This window comes from Lemur catta, chromosome 18, assembly GCF_020740605.2.
Source record: "Lemur catta isolate mLemCat1 chromosome 18, mLemCat1.pri, whole genome shotgun sequence".
NCBI lineage: Eukaryota > Metazoa > Chordata > Mammalia > Primates > Lemuridae > Lemur > Lemur catta.
Genome location: NC_059145.1, coordinates 32,624,397 through 32,649,179, shown reverse-complemented (window position 1 = coordinate 32,649,179; position 24,783 = coordinate 32,624,397). Strand labels below are relative to the sequence as shown.

The window sequence follows — 24,783 nt, the reverse complement described above, 5'->3', positions numbered from 1 at the left end:
ACCTAAGATTATTACACAACAATAATCTTAATTTGTACAAAGGCATGGAATGGCATTCAAGTAATGGGTATCAGAGAAAGGCTGGTATTCAGAAGTCCAAAAGTAACACTGAAGAATATGATATAGCAAAACGCCTTTATCACATTTTTTCACTTAACATCTGTACATGAGATGGGCAATGTTTTACTGCAAAATAAATATCATAAACCTATTTCACTAACCAATCACTGAGTTAAAACTTGTTTATTAAAAAATTAGTTAGATGTAGAATAAATTTTAGGAATCATAATTCTGTATCTTATATCAAATTGTTTCATCTATTTCATATGAACAGGGAAGTATAATTGGAAAAAAATCTAGGAGCCTTATTTTTATAACAAATGCTAATCTCTATTTATATAATAATAATAAACACTACAATTTAACCAAGTTATAGATGGCATATAAGTAGTATGTCTTGGATATATAAAGGGATATCAAGTTATTTATACCTTAGTCATTATTATGAGTTAATGTTTTTTATTTAAAAGACATTCATCCATAATCATAATTTTTGCCTTCTGCTTTTAGAGAATATTAGAAAGTATTTAAAATTTTTTCCCCAAGTTATGGGGAAAAGGATAAAGTTAGTAAAATCCATATGTTATAAAAACAAACGAATTCGGCCGGGCTCAGTGGCTCACGCCTGTATTCCTAGCACTCTGGGAGGCTGAGGTGGGAGGATAGCTTGAGGTCAGGAATTCAAGACCAGCCTGAGCAAGAGTGAGACCCCATCTCTACTAAAAATAGAAAGAAACTATCTGGACAACTAAAAATATATATAGAAAAAATTAGCCGAGCATGGTGGCGCATGCCTGTAGTCCCAGCTACTCGGGAGGCTGAAGCAGGATTGCTCAAGCCCAGGAGTTTGAGGTTGCTGTGAGCTAGGCTGATGCCACGGCACTCTAGCCTGGGCAACACAGTGAGACTCTGTCTCAAAAAAATAAAACAAAACAAAAACGAATTAAGCTATAAGCAAATGAAAACAAAAAGACAATTTCAATGGCATCTCTGATAGCTATTAACAAGCCAGGAGAGTATTGTATGAAAGGAGAGAAGGTTAGCACTCCCCTTGACAAGGATGGAAGAGGCTCTCGGGCCTGTACAACACACATACGGTTAAGGCATTGCCACCTACTTCGTGGCATCTAACCATAGTTTTTCTGACTCAGGGGGATGGGGGGGGCAAGGGCAATATACGTAACCTAAATGTTTGTACCCCCACAATATGCTGAAATAAGAATAAAAAAAATAAAAAATAAATAAAAAATCAAAAAACAAGCCAGGAGAGAGGCCTCAGAATGAAACTTACCCTGCTGACACCTTGATCTTGGATTTCTAGCTTCCAGAATTATTAGCAAATAATTCTGTTGTTTAAGCCATTCAAAAAACATTAATGTTAACTCTTTAATTTATTTTTTATATTTTTAGAGACAGGGTCTCACTCTGTTGCCCAGGCTGGCCTCGAACTCCTAGCCTTAAGCAATCTTCCCACTTTGGCCTCCCAAAGTGCTGGGATTATAGGCATGAGCCACCTCACCCAGTTAATGGCATCTCTTTTAAATGTACTAAAATATTTTGTGCTATATCTTAAAGGATATTATCCAGTAACTTCAAAAAGGAGTAACATCCAATATATTTTCTTTTCATTAACAAATAAATTCTAAAGACTAATATAATATACTTGCAGCTTTTAAAAAGGAAGAGGAAGAAATAAAAGTAGTTTGAGATTTAAGATTAAAAAAGGTAGCAAATGAAGGAGAATCGAATGATACTTAACATTAAGCTAAAATATTTTTATCAAAATATTTCATAAAATCAATGCACTACTAGGAAGGATATCAAATCACTTAACTGATCTATTACTAAACTGGACTATTCACCTGTTTATAGTGAAGTTTATAAAAGGTTTTCATTTGAATTTCTTAAAAAAATAAAAAACTGTCAGAAAATTAAGAAGAATCTCATAATGCATAATTTCATTAACTATGCATTTTTTCAAGCATTCCAGCCCCACTCAGAAATAATACAAGATATCCACCCAATGCTTTAAAATCCAAGGCCTTTAATTCAGTTTTTGGTAATGACCATAAATGCCTTCACAAAGCCTCTTTCTCACTGTAAATAGAAGGCACTAGGCATTACATAACACACATAAAGCAGTGATTCCTTCTGATGCTGGTGGAGATAAAACATTAAATGGCAGGGTTTAGATATTAACAAAATCTTCTCAAGAAAAAAAAATATAAAACATCTGAAAATCACACAAAAGAATTAAGTTACCAGACAGTCTTTCTCAGGTTCCCAATACAACTTTACATTATTTTTACAAGTACATAATTTGAAATTAGGAGATAAACCAGATAAGGTATGAAATGGTTTTCAACATGTGTTAGGTTTCAGTTAAATAAAGTAAATATGAAGACACCGTTATCATGCTAATTGGCATCTTTTGCTACTTTCTTTAGCTGTGCAAAATAAACTTGAAATGATACATCCTATAGTGGTATAATTTAAAAGATCCTTGATATGACACAACTTTCAAATTCTGGTCACAAACTGTATATAAATTGTAATATTATTAAAATATACCTTTTTGAAAAATAATAAGATGACCATTTATACCTAAATACGGTTTCCCAGAAAATTATGAAATACTTTAGCATATAAAAGTAGTTGGCCCTTTTCTGAAAGGTCAACTGTTGTTTCACAAAATAACTCATATGATCCAAGGCAAGTGATTTCTTTCAAATGCCATATTCTCTCTATGACTTTGAGGTAAGCTTCAAGAGACTGTATCCATGAGAAAAGGGCACACTTGGGTATCAGACCAGTTACAAACACAAGGAGCCTTTCTTGGGTCAGGAATGCCCTTGAGAGTTATATCAATAAAGAACAAGAGATAGCTTCTGAAGCCATTGCTTTTATAAATACATACAACTAAATTTGGTTATTTAGACGGTAATTTAAGACACAGCTATTAACATATATGTGCTATGTCACGTGTGCCTATTTTAAATAGTGGTGTGTGCAGGACACTCTTATTCAAACACAAACCAAACAACCTTAATCTACCAAATCACATCCTTCTATTTTTGGCAAGGTAGTATAGTTTAAAACAGAAACAAACAAAAACAAGAACAACAAAAAACTAGCTACAGCAGTGATTCAGGCAAAAGTTCCCAGGTCAAACAACAATAAGGAAAGGGTTCTGAGAAACATTAATCTGGGGGAAAAAACACTACCAAACACACGGTGCTGGGAATCAACCTTACAATCACTCAAATAACTATCACATAAGATTTATGAATACTTTTGAAATAAGAATAGTTCAGTTGAAAAATGGCTGATTATGAGGTTATAATTAGAATGTCTATGAAAAACACCCAAGCTAATTAATTTAAACAGGCCCAATTAGTAAAGAGTAAGAGAAATAAACTCTTCCATAATTAATACTAGATGCCTTCTTGCCTTTGGAGAAACTGACACATTACATTTTCAAAATGGTAAAGAAAAATACTGAAATGTCAAGAACTACTCATTCCTAGGGTGTCTCTTATGTATATATTAAATATACACGTTTAAAAAAAAAGACAATAGTGAAATGAAAACCTACATGACAACTGAAAAAACCCCACCATGCCTACAAATAAACACGATGGACAGCAAGAAGCATTTTTAAGCAATGATCACTTGAAAGAATGCCTTATAAAACTCCATATCATAATCAAGCTAATAAAAAGCTTTAAGACTAGCAGCTGGACTTTGTGAAACATGTAGGACAACAGAAGGCACTACATAAGCATCAATTATTTCTAACTACAGTTGGACAGTTCAGTCTTTTCCTTCTTAAGAAGATAGCCAGTGTGAATGTTATTTTTATATCCCCCTGAGTTTTAACATGATTGGGCAAAACAGCACCAATTTAAAAAAATATCTGCAATGCCTGCACTGCAGTATGGAATCACTAATACTGATGGCTCCACAGGTCTCTCATAAGAGCACTTTAGAACATGATTAAAAATATAGAAATGCCTTTCGGTGTTTCAGTATTAAAGTGGAACCACAACATATATCCATTTTTAAAAATAATGCACTAAAAAGGTCTGTTTATACAATACAGTCTTTCCACCCTGTATCTAGCATTCACGGCTATTTTCCACTCTTCTGCCACTGAGAGACCGCCTTTGTGCGTCTGGTTGAAATGCCATTATGCTTCATGGTGCACAATCCTTTCTGGCTGGGAAAGTCCTGGCAAATATCATGTCATGCCCGTTTTGAGTAGTATGCCTTGCAGATCTTCTGGCAATGCTAAGATAATTGCATCTATATGTGTCCGTAACTTTTCCACAGTGTCAGGTTTCACAGGTAAACACTCTCGATCAGCCTGCAACTACATAAGGAACATTTAGTAGTATTTATTGGAATCTGTATTAACATAGTATATTCTTTAAATAAGCAGTTTTAAAGATCTAACTATTTGGAAACTTTCAGTCTTAGACCAGAATATACAGAAACTAAAAAACCAAAGAACAATCCATTTAAGCAATACATTGCTGAGCTCAATAAAAGGTTTCTATGTACATTTATAAAGAATACCTAGAAATGTAAGTGACAATGTTTTTGTAGAGATCATTAGATTTCATGTAAATAACTTTGGAATGGCATCATTATGATCTGCTTGAGTAATCAAGTATTTTCAGTGAAATGTATTAAATACTATCAACTGACCAACCTCAAGTCCTCTCATTCAAAAAGTTACTTCTGTGATACATCATGGATTGTTAGCTCAAATGAGAGGAAAAGACCTTCACAAGAAAAGTCAATTTACTCTTCGGCTGTTTTGGCTACATACCAGCTTATTTTTCAGCTTCAATACAAGGTCTACTGTTTCTACTTCTGTATGTTTCTGGATCCAAAGAAGTAAGTCCTAGAACGATAAGCAAATCCCAAATCAGCAAGTACTCAAAATAATATTCAAATTTCTCTATTTCAATAGGCACGGATACTATGAAAGAAGGACAGGAAAGGAAAAGGAGAATAAGGTCTTTAACCCAGACACAGGATTATAGTGCAAGAACAATTCTCATGATATTCTAATAACTGTTAATTAGGTAATTTTTGATGTTAGTCAAAACAATGGTCTAATATTTGGAAGTAACACAAAATGTAAATACAGCTATTATGTACCCATAATAATTAAAAATGAAAAAAAAATTTTAAATGTAAGAAAATTCCTTTCTGAAGTAGCCTTTTAGATCAAGGAAGAAAAATAAGATTGTAACTCAAACTGTAATACTAACCTCCGCCCCCACTAAGTAGTGGATAAGTAATTTATAAGGAATATTAGCTAACAAATCAAGATAACCAAACACGAATGTCCACTGGATATAAACTTTGCATCTTCCTGAGCTTATGTTGTAATTGCTTTCATCATATTCCTTTTCTCAAAGCCACAGTCACTGAAAGTTTATGATAAGAAAGTTGACATTGAGGCTAGCTCACCTGAATATTTAAAGGTAAAGACCAATGAAAATGAGACTATTTTTTATATTTTCACCAACAAGTAGTTTGATTTAAACTAGGCTGGTGATAAATTATAGAATATGAAAAATAAATCCAAACACATAAAAAACTCCTAATACTAACTAGAAAAGGTGAATAAGTCAAACTAGAAAAGATATGGAGTCAGACTGCTTGGATTTGAATCCTGATTCCATCCAGTATTGTGTTGGTAAATATTTAACAACCAGTTCCCAAGAAAAGATCTCTGGTTCGTAGTTTTGCCAATTTTTGTGGTGCAATAATCCTACTATAGGCAACTTCAAGATACCAACCTGAAGTCCCTGAAGGCAGAGCTGGGAAGAGATAGATGCACAACACAATCAGTTCTTAAGACCTAATACAAGTGAACTCCAGCACACTGCTGGCTTCACTACTTAGCAGGGATGTGATGTGAGGCAAGTCCTTTAACTTCTAAGCTGCAGGGGTCCCATAATGCAGTTCACAATGTGCCTGCCTCAATGAACTGTTGTAAAGATTAAGAGATGATCCATATAAAGCACCTATACAGTCCTGGCACATAGGATATGATCTAGAATAGTTACTATTTATAAATAAGTGGATATGGGTATAATCTTCAACCTCTAAAAATAACTATCCTTAGGTTTTCTTCCTTTATGAGTAAATAAAATTAAAGAGAAAAAGAAAAAAGAAAAAAAAGAATAACTATATTTTCAACAGCTGTTAATTATCACACAAACATGCAGTTTTCTAACCTCTTCACAAAGAGCTTCCAGATGAAGTGCCTCCAACTTTTGGGTCATTTCCTTCCGCCGGGCCTTAAACCAGCCATCAAAATTTGGAGACTTTAGGAAATGCCTATGAAAATAAATTTTAAAAAGCAAAGTTTGATTCTGATTAATTTCCTTCTCCTCAATACCTTTCCCATCTACAGCTCAGAACCATGTCACAAAATGGCATTTAAAAAAATAATCTAAGTATAAATCCAGTTTTTTGTTTTGATTTGTTTTTATTTTTATTTTTATTTTTTGAGACAGAGTCTCGCTCTGTTGCCCAGGCTAGAGTGCCATGGCATCAGCCTAGCTCACAGCAACCTCAAACTCCTGGGCTCGAGCAATCCTTCTGCCTCAGTCTCCCGAGTAGCTGGGACTACAGGCATGCACCACCATGCCTGGCTAATTTTTCTATATATATTTTTTTAGCTGTCCATATAATTTCTTTCTATTTTTAGTAGAGATGGGGTCTCGCTCTTGCTCAGGCTGGTCTCAAACTCCTGACCTCAAGCGATCCTCCCGCCTCGACCTCCCAGAGTGCCAGGATTACAGGCGTGAGCCACCACGCCCAGCCTGATTTGTTTTTAAATAAAGCACTACAGATGGGTGAAAAGAAGAAAAAAAGACTAACCGGTAAAGTCCAATCCAATCGCCTTTTATTCTAGAGGTTAGCTGAGGTCCCGTTTTCTCAAGTGTTTTCATAAATTCTTCTGGAAGAAACTGTCTTAACGGAGGTGGACTCTAGAAAATAGGACATACTACATTTGGAAATTAGAAATGGATACATTCACAGAAGTTAATTACGGTTAAAGAACTCAAATAGAAATTTATTTGAATATATTCATACCTTCCATGGAGAAATACTTTTCTGCAAAGGCATCAAACTTGCCACATATCTTTCCTAAAGAAAGAAAAAAAGTTAATAAAAGTTTGGTATTTCTACCCAGAGTGCCTTCAAAAATATTTAAACAGACCTTTTGAAAAGAGATGGGGCTGGGTGTGGTGGCTCACACCTGTAATCCAGCACTTTGGGAGGCCGAGGCAGGAGCATCACTTGAGCCCAGGAGTTCAAGAGCAGCCTGGGCAACACAGTGAGACCCCGTCTCTACAAAAAACACAAAAATTAGCCAGGCATGGTGGTGAACACCTGTAGTCCCAGCTGCTCAGGAGGCTGAGGTGAGAGGATCACTGGAGCCCAGGAGTTTAAGGTTGCAGTGAGCTATGGTCATGCCACTGCACTCCAGCCTGAGCAACACAGCGAGAACCTGTCTTTAAAAAAAAAAAGGATGTTTTTCATCATAATCTCTTTCAATGGACAGCAAAAACTTCATCACTCGCCTAAATAGGCATAGCTAAATTTAGATCGAATTGGGAAGTCAGATTTTCAATAAAAATTTGACTAAATCTTGGATAATACAAGGAACTACATATTTTTAATGATAATAATTAACCTCATTTAGTAACTATGTGCCAGAATATGTATTCAACATTTTACATGCCTAATCTCTTCTAATCCTTACAACCTTCCTATGTAGTAAGTATTTATGGGAAACTGAGGCTTCACAAAGCTAAGTAGGCTGGGCATGGTGGCTCATGCCTGTAATGCTAGCACTTTGGGAGGCTGAGGCGGAAGGACTGCTTGAGGCCAGGAGTTTAAGACCAACCTGAGCAAGAGTGAGACCCTGTCTCTACAAAAAATAGAAAAATTAACCAGGCATGGTGGTTTCTGCCTATAGTCCCAGCTACTCAGGAGGCTGAGGCAGGAGGATCACTTAAGTCCAGGAGTCTGAGGTTGCAGTTAGCTGTGATGATGCCACTGCACTCTAGCCCGGGCAACAGAGCGAGACTCTGTCTCAAAAAAAAAATAAAAAATAAAAAGCTAAGTAACCTGACCAAAGTTAACACAGCTTGGACTCAAATTCAAGTCTAATCTAACTTCACATTAGTCCATGCTCTTGTGCACTACAGTAAAGTTTATTTATTTAAACAAACAGATTTAAACAGAACAAAATAAACTGACAGCCATAGACCAAGATGAATATATCTTCCCAAAATATAACAGCAAAGATTTTCAGGTTACCCTCATATAATGTTTATAGATAGATTACTTTATAATAATAACTATACAAAATCTTTCTTTGATGGAGTCTCCAGAGTAGGATCACCATATCATGATACTGCCAATATTTTAATATGACACTCCACTGCATTTCTTAGAATAAAAATATCATCTAATCATTTATTCCATAAATATTTGAGTGCTACCATATGCCAGACTGAGGAAGGTATAATGAGCAAGACAGATACGGTCTCTGTTATCATGGAGCTACAGTCTCATAGGTATTTTATCAAATTATGCTCAAGAAAACAATATCAGAGAATGAAAGTCCAGCTTCCAAACTTTTAAAGTGCAGAATGCAACAATTATATAATATTTCATATCAAGTATTCATTTAAGATTCACAAAAACCCTGAGAGGTATTTAGGGAAAGTGGACTCAGCCACATTTTATGGGTAAGGAAATTGAGAGTCAGAGAAAGGAAGTGACTTACTTCTTCGCTAGAACAAAGAATCCAGGCCTCTTGCAAAGGGCTCTACTTTTAATTACTAAACACCCTAGGCACACAAAACATAACTTAAGGTTTTGGAGGATAGGAAAAATATTCACATACCCTTCAACAAATCATTAAATTAAGCAAAGATGTATTTGTTAACTTACTAATGGAATGATGAAACTTTGTGTCAGTTCCAAAAAATAGCGTCGGAGAATAACGCTTTGAGCCTCAGAAGGACGTTTCTGTTGTACACCCTTAAAAGAGCAAACAATCAGAACCTATGTTCTAGTGAAGAACGTAAAACAATGGATAACTATCAAGGTCGACTACTATGTAAATATATATTTATAGTTGTTATAAAATAGAACTTAATCTTGAAGTCATTTAATTTGAAGTTCATTGTGCAATACCCTGTGAAAAGAATCTTTAAAGCAAAGCATAAGAGACCTTAGCTTAGGGAACATCGTTCCAACCTATACTTAAAAATATCAGTTCACAATGAAGACAAGATGATCTTTATTTCCTATTTGCATATTAATACTATTTACATTTTTTAAAATGCTAACTATCCCCCACTGTTAGATATTAAGCTATCTGATAGTAGAATCTATAACATTTTCACTATAACTCCAAGTTTCTAGTAAGATTAGCACATGTGTATAGCTGTAGCCCTAAGATTCAAGCTCATAAGGGCTGCTGCTTGAGTCTCCTGATTTTTATGAAGCTTTGGTTCAAAAGAGAGATCCCATTTCACATTACTGTACATAAAGCAAATATTATCTAACTGGATATTTCATACCTGAATAAGAAAATTTAAATTAATAATACAAGCAAGTAATTACCTTCTGTAATTGTTTTATGATCTCTTCATCTCTATTTAGATATGGCTTATAAGAGGTATAAACTCCTAAGAAGTAAAGAAAAGAAGGTAAACAGAAAAACCCAAGTATCCATATAAGTATATATTGAAAAATTAATAAAAGTCCATACCAGGTTTAGAATCCAGAGTCTTTAGGTTCTTCAATTTTTTCACTTTCACCTGCTTAGGAATTTCACCTGAAGGAAACAGCATAAAGATGTTTATAATTATTCTAATCATATACATTACAAAACTGGAATTTTATTATTAATACTTAGGGATGCTACAGTTAAAGCATTCTTCTTAACATCAATTAATATTTAAGAGTTCAGTCCTGGTATTTTAAAACTAGATAAAGGGAATACTGGATTATTATAACAGTACAGAAACAATTCATGTGAATTATATAAAATGGATATTTGATCTTTCATTAATATCAATACTTAAATTTTTCCCTTTTTGTCATTCCACATGTAATCTAAAATCTACGTGCTAAATACATAAAATTGAAATTTATGTGCCAAATAGGAATTAAATGCCCATTAAGAGTAAATAAAATAGAAAGCAATTCCTAAGTGACTCTGCAGATGTAGTCTTCATGGGTTTTTGCTTGTTTTTTGAGACAGAGTCTTGCTTTGTTGCCCTGGCTAGAGTGCAGTGGCATCATCACAAGTCACTGAAACCTCAAATCCCTGGGCTCAAGCAATTCTCCTGCCTCAGTCTCCTAAGTAGCTGGGACTACTGGGGTTTGCCACCACACCCAGCTAGTTTTTCTATTTTTATAAAGACGGTGGTCTCACTCTTGCTCAGGCTGGTCTCCAACTCCTGGCTTGAAGCAATCCTCCTGCCTTGACCTTGGTCTTGGCCTCCCAGAGTGCCAGGATTATAGGCATGAGCCACTGTGCCCAGTCTCTTCAAGGGTTTTTTTCCTGATACCTCCCCAAATTCTGCTTTTGCATTAAAGAAACTTACCCTGCCACCAAGTGGTGACAGTGTGCAACAACCACAGTTCTGAGTCAGATGGACAGGACTCCTGAGCAGTCTGCTGTGGTGAACAGCTTGCACAGTGTATGTAGTAGCCCTGGTCTTGAGGTCAAAGAAAGCTAAAACTAAACAACTCTTATGATAGGCAAAAAAATGCCTCAAGATACACACTTAAAACTGTCATGAGCACACCTAACAAATTTTCCTTCTCCTTTTCTCTGCCTTCCCTCTGTCTGCATAAACCAAAAAAAAAAAAGATAATCTAGCGATTATATAATTCAACCCTTTAAATTTACACAATATCTTTGTTTAAATCATTATGTAGATAAAACTGCTAAGTGTAATATAAATGGGGGTGGGATTATAAGAATAGGGAACATTTTCACTTGTCATCTTTAAGAGGATATACTATGGTAAAACAGATATTTTTATAAACACTTTACATTGAAATACAGTTGACATGTTTAAACTGTGCAGATCCACTTATACTCAAATTTTCTTCTGCCTGAGCCACCCTTGAGACAGCAAGACCCACATCTCCTGTCTTCCTCCTCAGCCTATTCAGTGTGAAGACAACCAGGATGAACACCTTTAGGATGATCCACTTCTACTTAATGAATAGTAAATATATTTTCTCTTCCTTATGATTTTCTCAATAACATTTTCTTTTCTCTAGTTTATTTTAAAAATACATATGACATACAAAATATGTGTTAATCAACTATTCATGTTATTGATAAAGCTTCCAGTCAACAATAGGCTATCAGTAGTTAAGTTTTAGGGGAGCCAAAAGTTACATGCAGATTTTCAACTGTGTAGGGGGTCAGTACCCGTAATCCCCATGTTGTCCAAGGGTCAACTACAATTTCAATCCTGCCGAAAAGCTGGAAAATAATAGTCCATACTCCAATTTTGTCAACTGCTCTGATAACACTTTAAACAGACACTTATTAAAGAAGCAATGTCATGGATATACAGACTTATGTTTTCACTGATTCAGTAAATATTAGTAAATGTAAGATACTGGCAATACAGGAACTAAATAGCTAATTCCTAATATCAAGGAACTCACAGGCCAGGCACGGTGGCTCACACCTGTAATCCTAGCCCTCTGGGAGGCCGAGGCCGGTGGATCGCTCGAGGTCAGGAGTTCGAGACCAGCCTGAGTGAGACCCCATCTCTACTAAAAATAGAAATAAAAATTATCTGGACAACTAAAAATATATATACAAAAAATTAGCCAGGCATGGTGGCACACGCCTGTAGTCCCAGCTACTAGGGAGGCTGAGGCAGGAGGATCGCTCGAGCCCAGGAGTTTGAGGTTACTGTGAGCTAGGCTGACGCCACGGCACTCACTCTAGTCCAGACAACAAAGTGAGACTCTGTCTCAAAAAAAAAAAAAAGGAACTCACAGTCTAATGGCAAAATACGACAAAGAGAAATGACAATATTGAGGGATACATGCTAGGACAGAAATACAAACAAGACACTATGGAGACACAGAAGAGCGTCTCAGCTAAAAAGGAATAAAAAAATTATTGATGATTCCTAAAGGAGGTTACATTTAAGCAGAATTAAAAGAGAGGGAAGAAACCAGAAGATATCTGCACCTCTTCGTTTATTGCAGCATTATTCACAATGGCTAAAATGTGGAATCACCTTAAGTATTTATCAAGGGATGAATGGATAAAGAAGATGTGGTATGTGTACATAATGGAATATTATTTCACCATGAAAAAGAAGGAAATTTTGTCATTTGCAGAAACATGGATGGATCTGGAGGGCATTATTATAAATGAAATAAACCAGGCACAGAAAGACAAATATTGCATTTTCACACTCATATATGGAACCTAAAAAAAATTGATCTCATGGAGGTGGTGAATAGAACGGTGGCTACTAGAGGTTGGGAAGGGGCAATGAAGAGGTGTTGGTTAATGGGTAATACTGTTAAATAGAAGGAAAAAGCTCTAGTGTTCAATAGTGCAATAAGGCAACTGTAGTTAATAATTTATTATATTTCAAAATAGCTAGAAGTTTTCAAATGTTCCCAATATAAAGCAATGATAAATGTTTCAGGTGAATCATGTCCCAATTACCTTGATTTGATCATTATATGTTATGTGCTTGTATCAAAATATAACATGTACTCCATGAATAGGCACAATTATTATGTATCAATAAAATTTTTTTTAAAAATCCCTGAAACCAAAAAAAAAAGAGAGGGAAGAAAAAGGTCTTAAGATACACATTTAAAAGTGTCATGAGCACACCTAACTTAACAGACTTTCTTTCTCCTTTTCTCTGCTCTCCCTCCTGTATAAATGAAAAAACTGAAAGACAATCTAGAGATTATATAATTCAAGCCTCTAAATTTACAAAATATCTTTGTTTTTTAGTAGAATTGTTTCCTAAAGAAAACCACTTCTTGATCATGGCTCTCCCTGTCAGAATTGTGTATACTCTGTAACATCTTTGGTCATAGTAGTCCTGTTTTCCCAATAACTTTGTTAATGTGCTGTGAAAGATTGAAAATTTGAATTCACGACAATAAATTGTGAATTGGTGGGACTTACAGCTTATCAACATCTGAAGACACTGGTATTTGATATACTTAGGGAAAATTTGCCTCCAAATTTTAAGCTAGAAAGTCACTGGAATAACTGGTTTAAAAAAGAATTACAATAAATGGCTTTTTAGATTTTTGGTATGTATGTTAAGAATTGTGTACAAATTGAAATGTCTGTATTGATCCTCAACACAACCAATAAAATATCAATTACAAAAGAAAAAAATATAAGAAGGAAGGAAATTATGACACATGTTGTAACATGGATGAATGTTGAGGACATTATGCTAAATGAAACAAACCAGTCACGAAAGGACAAGTATAGTAGGATTCCACTTACATGAGGTACCAAGAATAATCAAATTCATGGAGACAGAAAATAGAATGGTGGTTGCCAAGGGCAGGGCATCAGGCAGTTATTGTTTAATGGGTACAGAGTTTCCATTTTACAAGATGAAAAGAAGAGTTCTGTGGATGAGTAGTGATGGTAAGTACATTCTTAACAATCTGAATGTATTATACTTAATGCCACTGAATTGTACACTTAAAAATGATTAAGATGGTAAATTATACTTTATGTGTATTTTACCACAATTTTAATGAAATTCTGATTCATGCTCAACATGGTCAAACCTTGAAACAATAAGTAGGGTAAAATAAGCCAGACACTAAAGGACAACTATTATATAATTCCATTTAATATGAAGTACACACAAGTTTCATTACAACAGGAATCCGAATAGAGGTTACTAGGGGTTGGAGGAAGGGAGAAATATATTATTTAATAGATACAGAGCTTCTGTTTGGGATGATAAAAATAAGTTAGAGAAATGAATAGTGGTGATGGTTACACAACATCATGAATATACTTAATGCCACTGAACTGTACACTTGAAAACAGTTAAAATGGTAAATTTTATGTCGTATATTTTAACACAAAAGAAAAAAATTTATGAAAAAGTATCATAAATAGTAAATTTAATGAGATTTTTCACTTCTGTTAAGATCTAAGCTCATGTAAGACCTATTAGTTAGTCCCCTGAAATGGTCAGATACTACAGGTCTTGCCCCAAACCAATGAAACATCCCTAGTGCCTTTGCTTACAACCTCTCCTCTACTAACAGAACAAAGACCAAACTAAGGACGTTGACATTCTCTAGCATCCACTCTTCAGTGAACCCTAAGGATCTATAAAGCCTATGCTCCCATACAACATCATGCATCCTATAGAAAAAAGGATAACTGATGTGATACAAAAACAATCAGAGAGAACACAGTATCTCTCCTCTAAGGTAGGCTGCTTAAAATAAAGAATAAGTAATATTCCACATACGCCCTCATCCCCATTTTGAAAATTGAGTTTAAGAGTTGTCCTCTCCCCTCTCTTGTCCTAGGTCCTGTTTTTAAATGGTAACTTCATCTGCCTGAAGAAGATTCTCAGAGCAGCAAGAATATTAGCTGGGAAGACATCACAAGAAACAAAACTATAGACCAATATTCCTCATGGATACAGATATAAAAATCCTCAACAAAATATTAGCAGACTGGACAGGGAGTGGTGGCTTACACCTGCAATGCTAGCACTTTGGCAGGCAGTGAGAGGAGGATAGCTTGAGGCCAAGAGTTCAAGACCAGCCTGAGCAAGCAACATAGCAAGACCCATCTATATAAAAAAATAGATAAATTAGCTGAGTGTGGTGGCCCACACCTGTAGTCCCACCTACTTGGAAGGCTGAGGCAGGAGGATCGCTTGACCCCAGGAGTTTGAGGTTGCTGTGAGCCATGACGATACCACTGCACTCTAACCTGGGCAACACAGTGAGACCCTCTCTCAAACAAACAAACAAAACATATTGCTGAGAAAAAATAAAGATCTCAATAAATGGAGAGATATCATATGTTCATGGATTGGAAGACTAAATATTTTTAAGATAGCAAATCTCCCCAAAATCAATTACATATTCAATATAATCTCTATCAAAATCTCAACTGGCTTTTCTGCAAAAATTGACAAACTGATCCTAAAATTTACATGAAAACAAAAAGACCTAGAATAGGGAAACAATTTTGAAAAAGAACAAAGTTGGAGAATTTACACTTCCTGATTTTGAAACTTACTGTAAAACTACAGTAATCAAGACGGTGGTAGTAGTGTAAAGACAGTAATGTAGATCAGTGGAACAGAAACAGAAGTCCAGAAATACACCCTTACATTAACGGTCAATTGATTATTGACAAAGTTACTAATACAATTCCATGGAAAAAGGGGCAGTCTTTTCAACGAATGGTGCTAAGACAACTGAATATCCACATGCAAAAAGATGATTTTAGACTCTTGCCTCACATCATACACAAAAATTAACTCAAAGTACATCACAGACATAAATGCAGGTACTAAAACAATAAAACTTTTATAAGAAAACACAGAAAATCTTTATGACCTTGAGTTAGGCAACAAGTTCTTAGATACAACACCAAAAGACCAATCCATGAAAAAAAAAATGATAAATTAGACTTCCTGAAAATTAAAAACTTTTGTACTTCAAAAGACACCATTAAGAAAATGAAAAGAGAAACCATATACTGTGGGAAAATATTTGCAAATCTTGTATTGGAAAACAGACTTGTGTGTATAATATATAAAGACCTCTTGTAACTCAATAAGAAGAAGACAGACAACCTAATTAAAAAATGGGTAAAAGATTTAAATAGACATTTCACCAAAGAAGATACATGAATGATAGTAAGTAGATTAAAATATGCTCAACATCATTAGTCGTTAGGGAAAAAAATTAAAACCACCAATCCAAACACACTGGAATGGTCATAATGAAAAAGACAGTATCAAATGTTGGCAAGGACGTGAAGAAACTAGAATCTTTATACATTGCTGTTAAGAATGTCAAATGGTGGGCCACTACGGAAAAGGATCTGGTGATTTCTTAAAGTTAAACAGATTTGTCAATTCATACTACTCTACCAATGATTTTGTGCAAAATTTCTCTACCTACATCCCCAACAGAGAGCCTTCTTTCATTGGAAAGAGAAATTAAATAGCAGTCTACTATGTCACAATTAATCAAATAATCTAGATTAGTAAAACCATGAAAATAAATGTCAAGATTAAATAAAGAACTTAAAAAAAGATTAAATTAGGATTTAAAAAATTTCTCATATCTTCTCATACCCAAGACTTTAATAACTACTATTCTCTGAACTATTATTAATACTCAAACAGGAAACTAATGGAATGGCAGGGGATCATGATGTTTACAGAGTGCCATGCATCAGGCACTGTGTTTAATCCCCCTAGCAGACGAAGAATTTGAGGTTTAAAGAGGCCCTGTTCTGCCTAATATCACACAGCTCTGACTGCCAAGGTGAAGCCCTTTGCTCTTTCCTCTGTTTCATAAGACTTCTAAGGATTTCAGCATAAGGCTGCGTCCGGTATATGTAAATAATGTGATTTAAAATGTTATCACTGACTCTAATACCTCCATCTAGATGTATGCGAATACCAGAAGGGATAACATAAAATAATATTATTAAATAATGTTTTAAAATATCTATGTATACCAGCAGAAAAAAGCTTTAAAAGTAACACTTTACAAAGTTATTAGAAAATAACTTTATAGAGGCTGGGTGTGGTGGCTCATGCCTGTAGTCCTAGCACTCTGGGAGGCCAAGGCAGGAGAAGCACTTGAGCTCAGGAGTTCGAGATCAGCCTGAGCAAGAGTGAGACCCCGTCTCTACTAAAAATAGAAAAAATTAGCCAGGCATGGTGGTATGCACCTATAGTCCCAGCTACTCAGGAGGCTGAGGCAGGAGGATCCCCGGAGCCCAGCGGCTTGAGGTTGCTGTGAGCTAGGCTGACACCACAACACTCTAGCCTGGGTGACAGATTGAGACTCTGTCTCAAAAATAAATAAATAAATAAAACTAACCTTAGATATCTCATGTCCCAACTATTTCAGTGGAAAATTCAGGAATGCCCAGGAAGGAATGTCAGAGGTACCATTATAATTATCATCTAGGTTAACAAAACTTTCAACTTCTGAATTCATTTAATCATTAATGAAGATTTATTAAATTCCTACCATAAGCAAGGTAGTCAAAAGGAAAACTCAATCTTGTGACCACTCTCTTAATCATTACCTATGTAACAGGGATGTATAATACTTGTTTTGAGGGCTGGGCGTGGTGGCATAGGCCTGTAATTCTAGCACTCTGGGAGGCCGAGGCGGGTGGATCGTTTGAGCTCAGGAGTTCGAGACCAGCCTGAGCAATAGCGAGACCCCGTCTCTACTAAAAAAACAGAAAGAAATTAGCTGGAAAATTAAAAATATATAGAAAAAATTAGCTGGGCACGGTGGCGCATGCCTGTAGTCCCAGCTACTCTGGAGGCTGAGGCAGAAGGATTGCTTGAGCACAGGAGTTTGAGGTTGTTGTGAGCTATGCTGATGCCACGGCACCCTAGCTTGGGTAACAGAGTGAGACTCTGTCTCAAAAAAAAAAAAAAACTTGTTTTGAGACCTAGCCAAGAATTTTGTAACAAGTCTGGAATAATTCTAGCTTTCTGTAAGGTTTTATTCAAGCAGTGGTAGAAATCCCTGTTTCATTGGGCTTATACATATATAAAAAGCTCAAATTTGTGAGGTTTCATTTTTATTCAATGCTTCAAAACTATAAGTATATTTTTTAGCAGAACACCACGAAGGATTTTATATATATAAAAATCTGCATATTTTAGTGGGAAGTTATATTCTTCTCAAAAGGCGCTTATTTATGTTGCCTCAAAGAAAGCTGCCATCAATATTAAAAACTAACCAAGTGGAAAAAATACACCTGCTCAGTAACATTATGTAACACTAAAAACAGAACACCAAGTTTATACTTTACCTGCAGGTTTAAGGTCTCCTATTCGAATAATGTGTGGCCAGTGCTGGAGTGTTTTAGCAAAAAAAGGATTGGTTACTCCTAATATGACTGAAGGCCTATATGAAAACAAAACAAAACAAAAAGAAGGTGAGAAAAAGATGAACATTAAATCAGTGAATAGCAGCTTACAATTTCTTTTCAGTGAACAACACACATATTGTCTTTTCCTTTACTTAACACATTACATATTAACTACATTCCAGTCAACATGTTTAGCACTAGGCATATAAAGAAAAGACATGGTCCATCCAACAGCACACACGAAGAAGGGTGTTCATAATCAATTATGATGCCAGAAATTAGAAGATCATGAAGGTGGTATAAAATGCACAAAAATCACAAAGAACCTATGTCTACCAGGGGATTAAAGGACAGCCTCACTAAGGAGATGATATTTACAGGAAGACATGAAAGATGAATAGTTTTTTGCCAAATGGATAAGGGAGATAAGGGTGATGTAGGAAAACAAAGAGGATGTGGCAAAGCAATGAAGTAAGATCATGGTCTGTAGAACTATACACAGCTCGGCATTCCTGAAGCACAAAGCAAGAAGAATAGTCAGAAATGAGAGTAGGCCGGGCGCGGTGGCTCACACCTGTAATCCTAGCACTCTGGGAGGCCGAGGCCGGTGGATCGCTCGAGGTCAGGAGTTCGAGACCAGCCTGAGCGAGACCCCGTCTCTACTAAAAATAGAAATAAAAATTATCTGAACAACTAAAACTATATAGAGAAAGAATTAGCTGGGCATGGTGGCACATGCCTGTAGTCCCAGTTACTCGGGAGGCTGAGGCAGGAGGATCACTCGAGCCCAGGAGTTTGAGGTTGCTGGGAGCTAGGCTGACGCCACGGCACTCACTCTAGCCCGGGCAACAAAGTAAGACTCTGTCTCAAAAAAAAAAAAAAAAAAGGAAATTAGAGTAGATGGGCAGATGCTGCCCAGATCATTAAGTACCAAGTTAATATGCTAAGATGTTTAGGTGTTACAGGCAAAGGGAAGGGAAGCTACTGATAACGATGTAGATGAATGCCACATGAAAGACATGTGCTTAGCAGAAAGATCACTCGGGAGAAATTTGGAAGATACCCTACAAGGAGAGGAGGGGTCAGGGGTTAGAGGAAAAGCAACAGTGGATATGAGACTAGAGACAGTAAGATTGGGAAGGGAACTACGGAAAAAATATAACAAATGTTACTGGTTCAAGGCATAGTGACTCATGCCTGTAATCCTAGCACTCTGGGAGGCCAAGGCAGGAGGATCACTTGAGCTCAGGAGTTCGAGACCAGCCTGAACAAGAGCAAGACCCCATCTCTACTAAAAATAGAAAAAATTAGCTGGGCATGGTGCTACCCACCTGTAGTCCCAGCTACTTGGGAAGCTAAGGCAGGAGGATTGCTCAAGCCCAGGAATTTGAGGTTGCAGTGAGCTATGATAACACCACTGTACTCTAGCCCAGGTGACAGAGTGAGGCTCTTGTCTCAAAAAAATACAAAACAAAATTTTAAAAATGTTATAAGAGATAATTTAGGATATCAAATTGACAGAATTTTTAAAAATTTGAAGTGGGGCATGTTAAGGAGAAATTTATGACAATTTAGTTTTCTAATAGCAAAGTAAGAATTAATGCCATTGATGAAAAAAGAAAGAAGCACAATTTTAGGGGAGAAAAGAGGGAGACAAAAAGAATTCAGTTTGAACATGTTTAGTTTCGACGCCTTTAAGATGTCTAGGTGGCAATGTGCTTGCTTACACACACATACACACACACAGACATACACTCCTGGTTATATAGGTCTGGATCTCACAGAGATCTGAGCTAGGAAGATATATTTCAGTCATTAGTATGGGGTGTTAAGAGAGGACATGGGTACAGATAAGATAGTACAGAAAGAATTATCAGTCTGAAATCAGAATCCAGAACACAATACTAGAGAATACCAACATTTGAGGGATTAGCAGAGAAAAGAAGTCTGCAAAGGAGACTGAGATTCACCACCAGACAGCCAAGAGAGAGGAGTATCAAGGATTAAAATATATTTAAGGTCAGCAGCATAAATGTTACAAGAAAGAGAAGGTGGGAAAAATAGGGCAATAATGTGCTCACTGGGTCAGCCAGTGAGGAGGGTCTTGATGACTTTGGCAAGAACAAATTCAATGGATATGAAGAATTCAACCTGCAGCAGACTGAGGAACGATCAGAAAATCAAGAACTGGAGACGGTAAATAGAGATTTTTGTTGTTCTAGAAACCTAGCTATGAAAAGAAGGTGAGCAACAAAGCAGGAACTAAAAGGGAAAGTATAGATTATTTTTTTCCTTTTACTAATTGGGAAGATTTTTCACAAGTAGAATTGAAAATACAGTCTGATGGCTATTTATGACAACACAGCTTCCATTCATAAATAAAATCATTCAAAGAAAATAAGATACTAACTCTTGAAATCTGAAATCATTACTAGCAGCTCCTCAAACCTTCCTTTTATAAAATCCATCTGCCTGTATGTTCAAAATTTAAATTAAAGTCTTATTACCAAAAATAAATCTACATAATTTCGGTTATAAAGGTAATACCTGGTCAATAAAAGTTATTCTGTTTACTCACGGAGCTTGAGTACGGGTAGTATATTCTTTGAATTCACTATCATGAATGGTGAAATAAGGTCGGAAATCACTGAAGTACTTTAACGGAGAAATACAACTGTGGAGCAGGACGAACATGTAAAACAAAGGACACAGAAATTAAAGGCCCTACTCCGTAACTGTGAAACATCTATACAAACAGTACATACCCAAAAGGATAATTTATTTGTTTTGATAAATGGTAAACTCATTTCGGGGAACTAGAAAGATAAATGGAAATATATAATGTGGAATGACATACTGAAAGAATATACTGGGCTTGGGGCAGAAGATGGGGTGAAATTCTGGCTCTGCCATTCACTAGCTACGTGCCTTTGACTAAACACTGACTGTACATGCAACTAATATTTATTAAGGGCCGACTTCACGTAATGAATGAATGTGCTCGTCACTCAGAGTAACAAAAACATGGTTCCAGCCCTCATGGAGCCTGAATCAATTTTCTCATCCATTAAATGGTGCCATAATAAGCACTACCTTCTGACAGGGCTATTATGTGGATCAATGTAATAATGTGTGGGAAAACATACCACAGATGGGAAAGTGCTACAAATATCACCAACAGGAACCAAATATACTCACTTAACAAGTGCCAGTACAGTCTCAGAAGATTCCGATGGTGATGGTGCCATGACCACAAGGGGCTCCCCCAATAGCACCAGCTCCCAAAGCATCTGACTATGAAGGAAAACTGGGCAAAAACACCTGAAAGGTATTTACACAGTAGAAATATTTTATTTATCTGCTCCTGTTTTTTAAATGCCTACATAATCAGTCTAAAAACTTCACTTTGATATAAATTCTTCCTGCTGATTGTATCTTTATCTGATATACAAAATCATTTAAAATATGGTGATGCACAGAGACATTAAGTCTCTTTTATGCACATATATATATCAATTTCACTCATTCTAATTTTTACAAAATTAAATGTAATGTATTGACACACAGAATAATTGACAAACAATAAAAGTGTATAATTATTAAATTGTTGTACCATGTGATAGATATATTTTATCCATAGTGCTTTGTTACATTTGAATTTCTATCCTAAATATTTTTAAGTAAACAAGAACAATTAATTTTCCAAGGGGCACTTACGAGATGTACTTAATTTAAAGGTGATGCTTTTGACATTAAAGAATAATGACAACAAATCACAAGGGGGAGTTCTAATGCTGAACAGAATTACTTCCTGGACAGATCTTCCCCCTGCAGAAATGGTGCCTATTTTTACAGCAGCCCTAGAATTAGGTGGAGGCCTGTTAAGATACAACTCTGCTAGCACATAACTAAGACTCAGACATGTGGTAACTTTTACTTATTTAGTAATTTCCTTCTGGTTTGGTAACAATTTTTCCTAGATTAGAGAAAAAAACCTTATGATTATGAAAATCATAATCAATCCACCTAGTTGAAAACACATACATGTAAAAAAAGAAGAAAAATCAAAACAACATTTAACTAAAAATATGAAACAAATTTGTGAGATGGAAATTAGGAGAGTTAATTTTAACTACTCAAAGGCAAGAAGACATGGCCGGGCGCGGTGGCTCACGCCTGTAATCCTAGCACTCTGGGAGGCCGAGGCGGGTGGATTGCTCAAGGTCAGGAGTTCGAGACCAGCCTGAGCGAGACCCCGTCTCTACTAAAAATAGAAAGAAACTATCTGGCCAACTAAAAATATATATAGAAAAAAATTAGCCGGGCATGGTGGCACATGCCTGTAGTCCCAGCTACTCGGGAGGCTGAGGCAGGAGGATCGCTTGAGCCCAGGAGTTTGAGGTTGCTGGGAGCTAGGCTGACGCCACGGCACTCACTCTAGCCCGGGCAACAAAGTGAGACTCTGACTCAAAAAAAAAAAAAAAAAAAAAAAAAAAAAGCAGCTCAAAAATAAGGCAAAGGAGTTCTTCCTTTTCCCTTCCTAAACAACTCAATCCTGCCTAAACAACTCAGTCCTAAAGCAGAACATGGTAGGACTCTCTGCCACAAGGGGAAGAGAGCCACATTGGCCAAAGGTGGGTATCAGAGCTTGTGCAAGGTAAGGTGGACATCTAAGTGCAGGGGGTGACCTGCTGTGGAGCTGTTGGAGTCCAAATGTGGTAAGGAAGATCTGTGTGTGGGTGATCTGGGTTGGAGTGACAGAGCCCAGGAAGCATAAGAGCCGCAGCCTTGTGTGTAGCATCGGAGCCAGAGTAGGTTGAGGAGGTTGTCCATGTCCATGGTGTGGGACCACCTGGTATAAGGTGTCAGAGCAGGGAAATAATGGTGTCTCCTTGGAGAAGTAAATTGGAATGCAGTACGTAGGCCCACAAGTAGGATAAAGAGGGCATTCATGTGGGGGGTGACCTGGTGACAGGACTGAGAGCTCAAACAGGGAGATGGCATCCTTTTGGAGAGCTGGTCTAGTGGGATATATTAACAGTAACCTGAACGGGGTAAGAGGGTATCCATATGGAAGTCAACCTGGTAGGGAGAGTCACAGACTAAGCAGCGTAAGAAGGGTGTTCATTTTGATAGCATAAGAAAGTGACTATAGTCAACAATAACCTGTGCTAATTCTTCAGATTATTCCTCAATGAGTCAAGTATCAAAACTATAAATAGTATGCATCTCTCTTAGTATATTTTTCTGGTAATATTTATTCATTTATTTGGAGGATACTCCCCCTTTTCATTCTAAAAATGCCATAACAGATAATTTTTTTTTAAAGAAAATTGATTTTAAATCACATTTATAATTTACAAACAGTAAAACTGACCCTTACCAAAGACAGAAAATAGTTCCATCACCTCAGAAAATTCCCTCATCCCCTTTGTAGTTGATGTCCATCCCCCAGTCCCAGGCAAACACTGATCTAACTTCTGTCCCTATAGTTTTGTCTTTTCCAGACTACCATATAAATGGAATCATTCAGTAAGTATCTTTTAAAAATTCTGGCTCCTTTCACTTAGCATAATGCTTCTGAAAGTCATCCATGTTGTTGTACATATCAACAGTTCCTTGTTTTTTTTGTTTTGTTTTGTTTTCTTACTGCTGAGTAGTATTCCATGTGCAAGCATGTACTACATTCTGTTTATTCATCAACTCAAATGGACATTTGTGTTGTGTCCACTTTTATGCTGTTACAAATTAAGAGGCTATATAAACTATTGCATACAGGTCTTTATGTAGACAAATGCTTTCATTTTTATTGAGTAAATACCTAGGAATGGGATTATTGTGCTGTGCTAGGAGCAAATACATAAAATAAATCAAAGATATAAAACTAATCTTTAAAAAATTTTTTTGCTAATCAATCTTTGAAGCAGTATTCCATGTAGTTAAAAGTCATCCAAAGAAAAAAAGACCCCACCAAAAAGAAATCTATGTCTTTCGCAACTTTTAGTATCCAGTAATTGCTCATTTATAGCAGTGGTTTCTCAAGCTATACAACAGAACCACCTGGGGAGAACTAGTTAAATTAGCTTCAAATTAGCTGCTTTAAGATCAGAAATGTTTCTTTTTCCTTTTTTTCTTTTTTAAGTGCTAGAGTATCTCTTTTTTGTTTTTTAATTTTGCATTTTGAAATTTTTCAAACTTACAGAAAAATAAAGATAACAATGTAAGACCCCCTCATATACATATCACTTAGATTTAATAATTAATATTTGCCACCATTTTTTACATCATCTGTGTTTTAATATAAAACACAAACTTCATGACTTGTCATCCCAGAATAATTTAAAATGCATCTCTTTTAAAAAGTTCATTTTCTAACATTATTACAATATTCTCACAAAAACAAAAAATAATTTGTTTTTACCATGTAATACCCAATGCATATCCAAATTTCCCTGTCAAAGCTCATAACATATAGCCAAGGATAAACCATTGTTTTATAGAAGGTAAAACATAATGACTAT

At 36.0% G+C, this 24,783-nt stretch overlaps 1 protein-coding gene and 1 non-coding gene across 4 annotated transcripts in view; one reads left to right on the top strand and one right to left on the bottom strand.

Annotated features, from left to right (window-relative positions):
* The first annotated feature begins 1,076 nt into the window (after positions 1-1,076).
* LOC123623702 lies at positions 1,077-1,203 on the top strand. Its single transcript, XR_006729989.1, has one exon. It is a non-coding gene; the product is annotated as a U6atac minor spliceosomal RNA (small nuclear RNA).
* An 881-nt stretch (positions 1,204-2,084) lies between these two features.
* DENND6A (DENN domain containing 6A) overlaps positions 2,085-24,783 on the bottom strand; it is a 54,999-nt gene continuing 32,300 nt past the window's right edge. For 2 of the 3 annotated variants that reach the window (XM_045530436.1, XM_045530437.1), the window contains exons 10-20: positions 21,461-21,583; positions 20,841-20,936; positions 18,203-18,297; positions 9,881-9,946; positions 9,733-9,797; positions 9,055-9,144; positions 7,183-7,236; positions 6,967-7,076; positions 6,318-6,420; positions 4,895-4,969; positions 2,085-4,432 (exon numbers count right to left, since the gene is read on the bottom strand). In XM_045530436.1, the coding sequence (XP_045386392.1) occupies positions 4,301-4,432; positions 4,895-4,969; positions 6,318-6,420; positions 6,967-7,076; positions 7,183-7,236; positions 9,055-9,144; positions 9,733-9,797; positions 9,881-9,946; positions 18,203-18,297; positions 20,841-20,936; positions 21,461-21,583 (1,009 nt within the window). In that variant the 3' untranslated portion in view covers positions 2,085-4,300. The remainder of the gene's footprint in view (positions 4,433-4,894; positions 4,970-6,317; positions 6,421-6,966; positions 7,077-7,182; positions 7,237-9,054; positions 9,145-9,732; positions 9,798-9,880; positions 9,947-18,202; positions 18,298-20,840; positions 20,937-21,460; positions 21,584-24,783) is intronic. The other variant, XM_045530438.1, reaches the window with a different exon arrangement.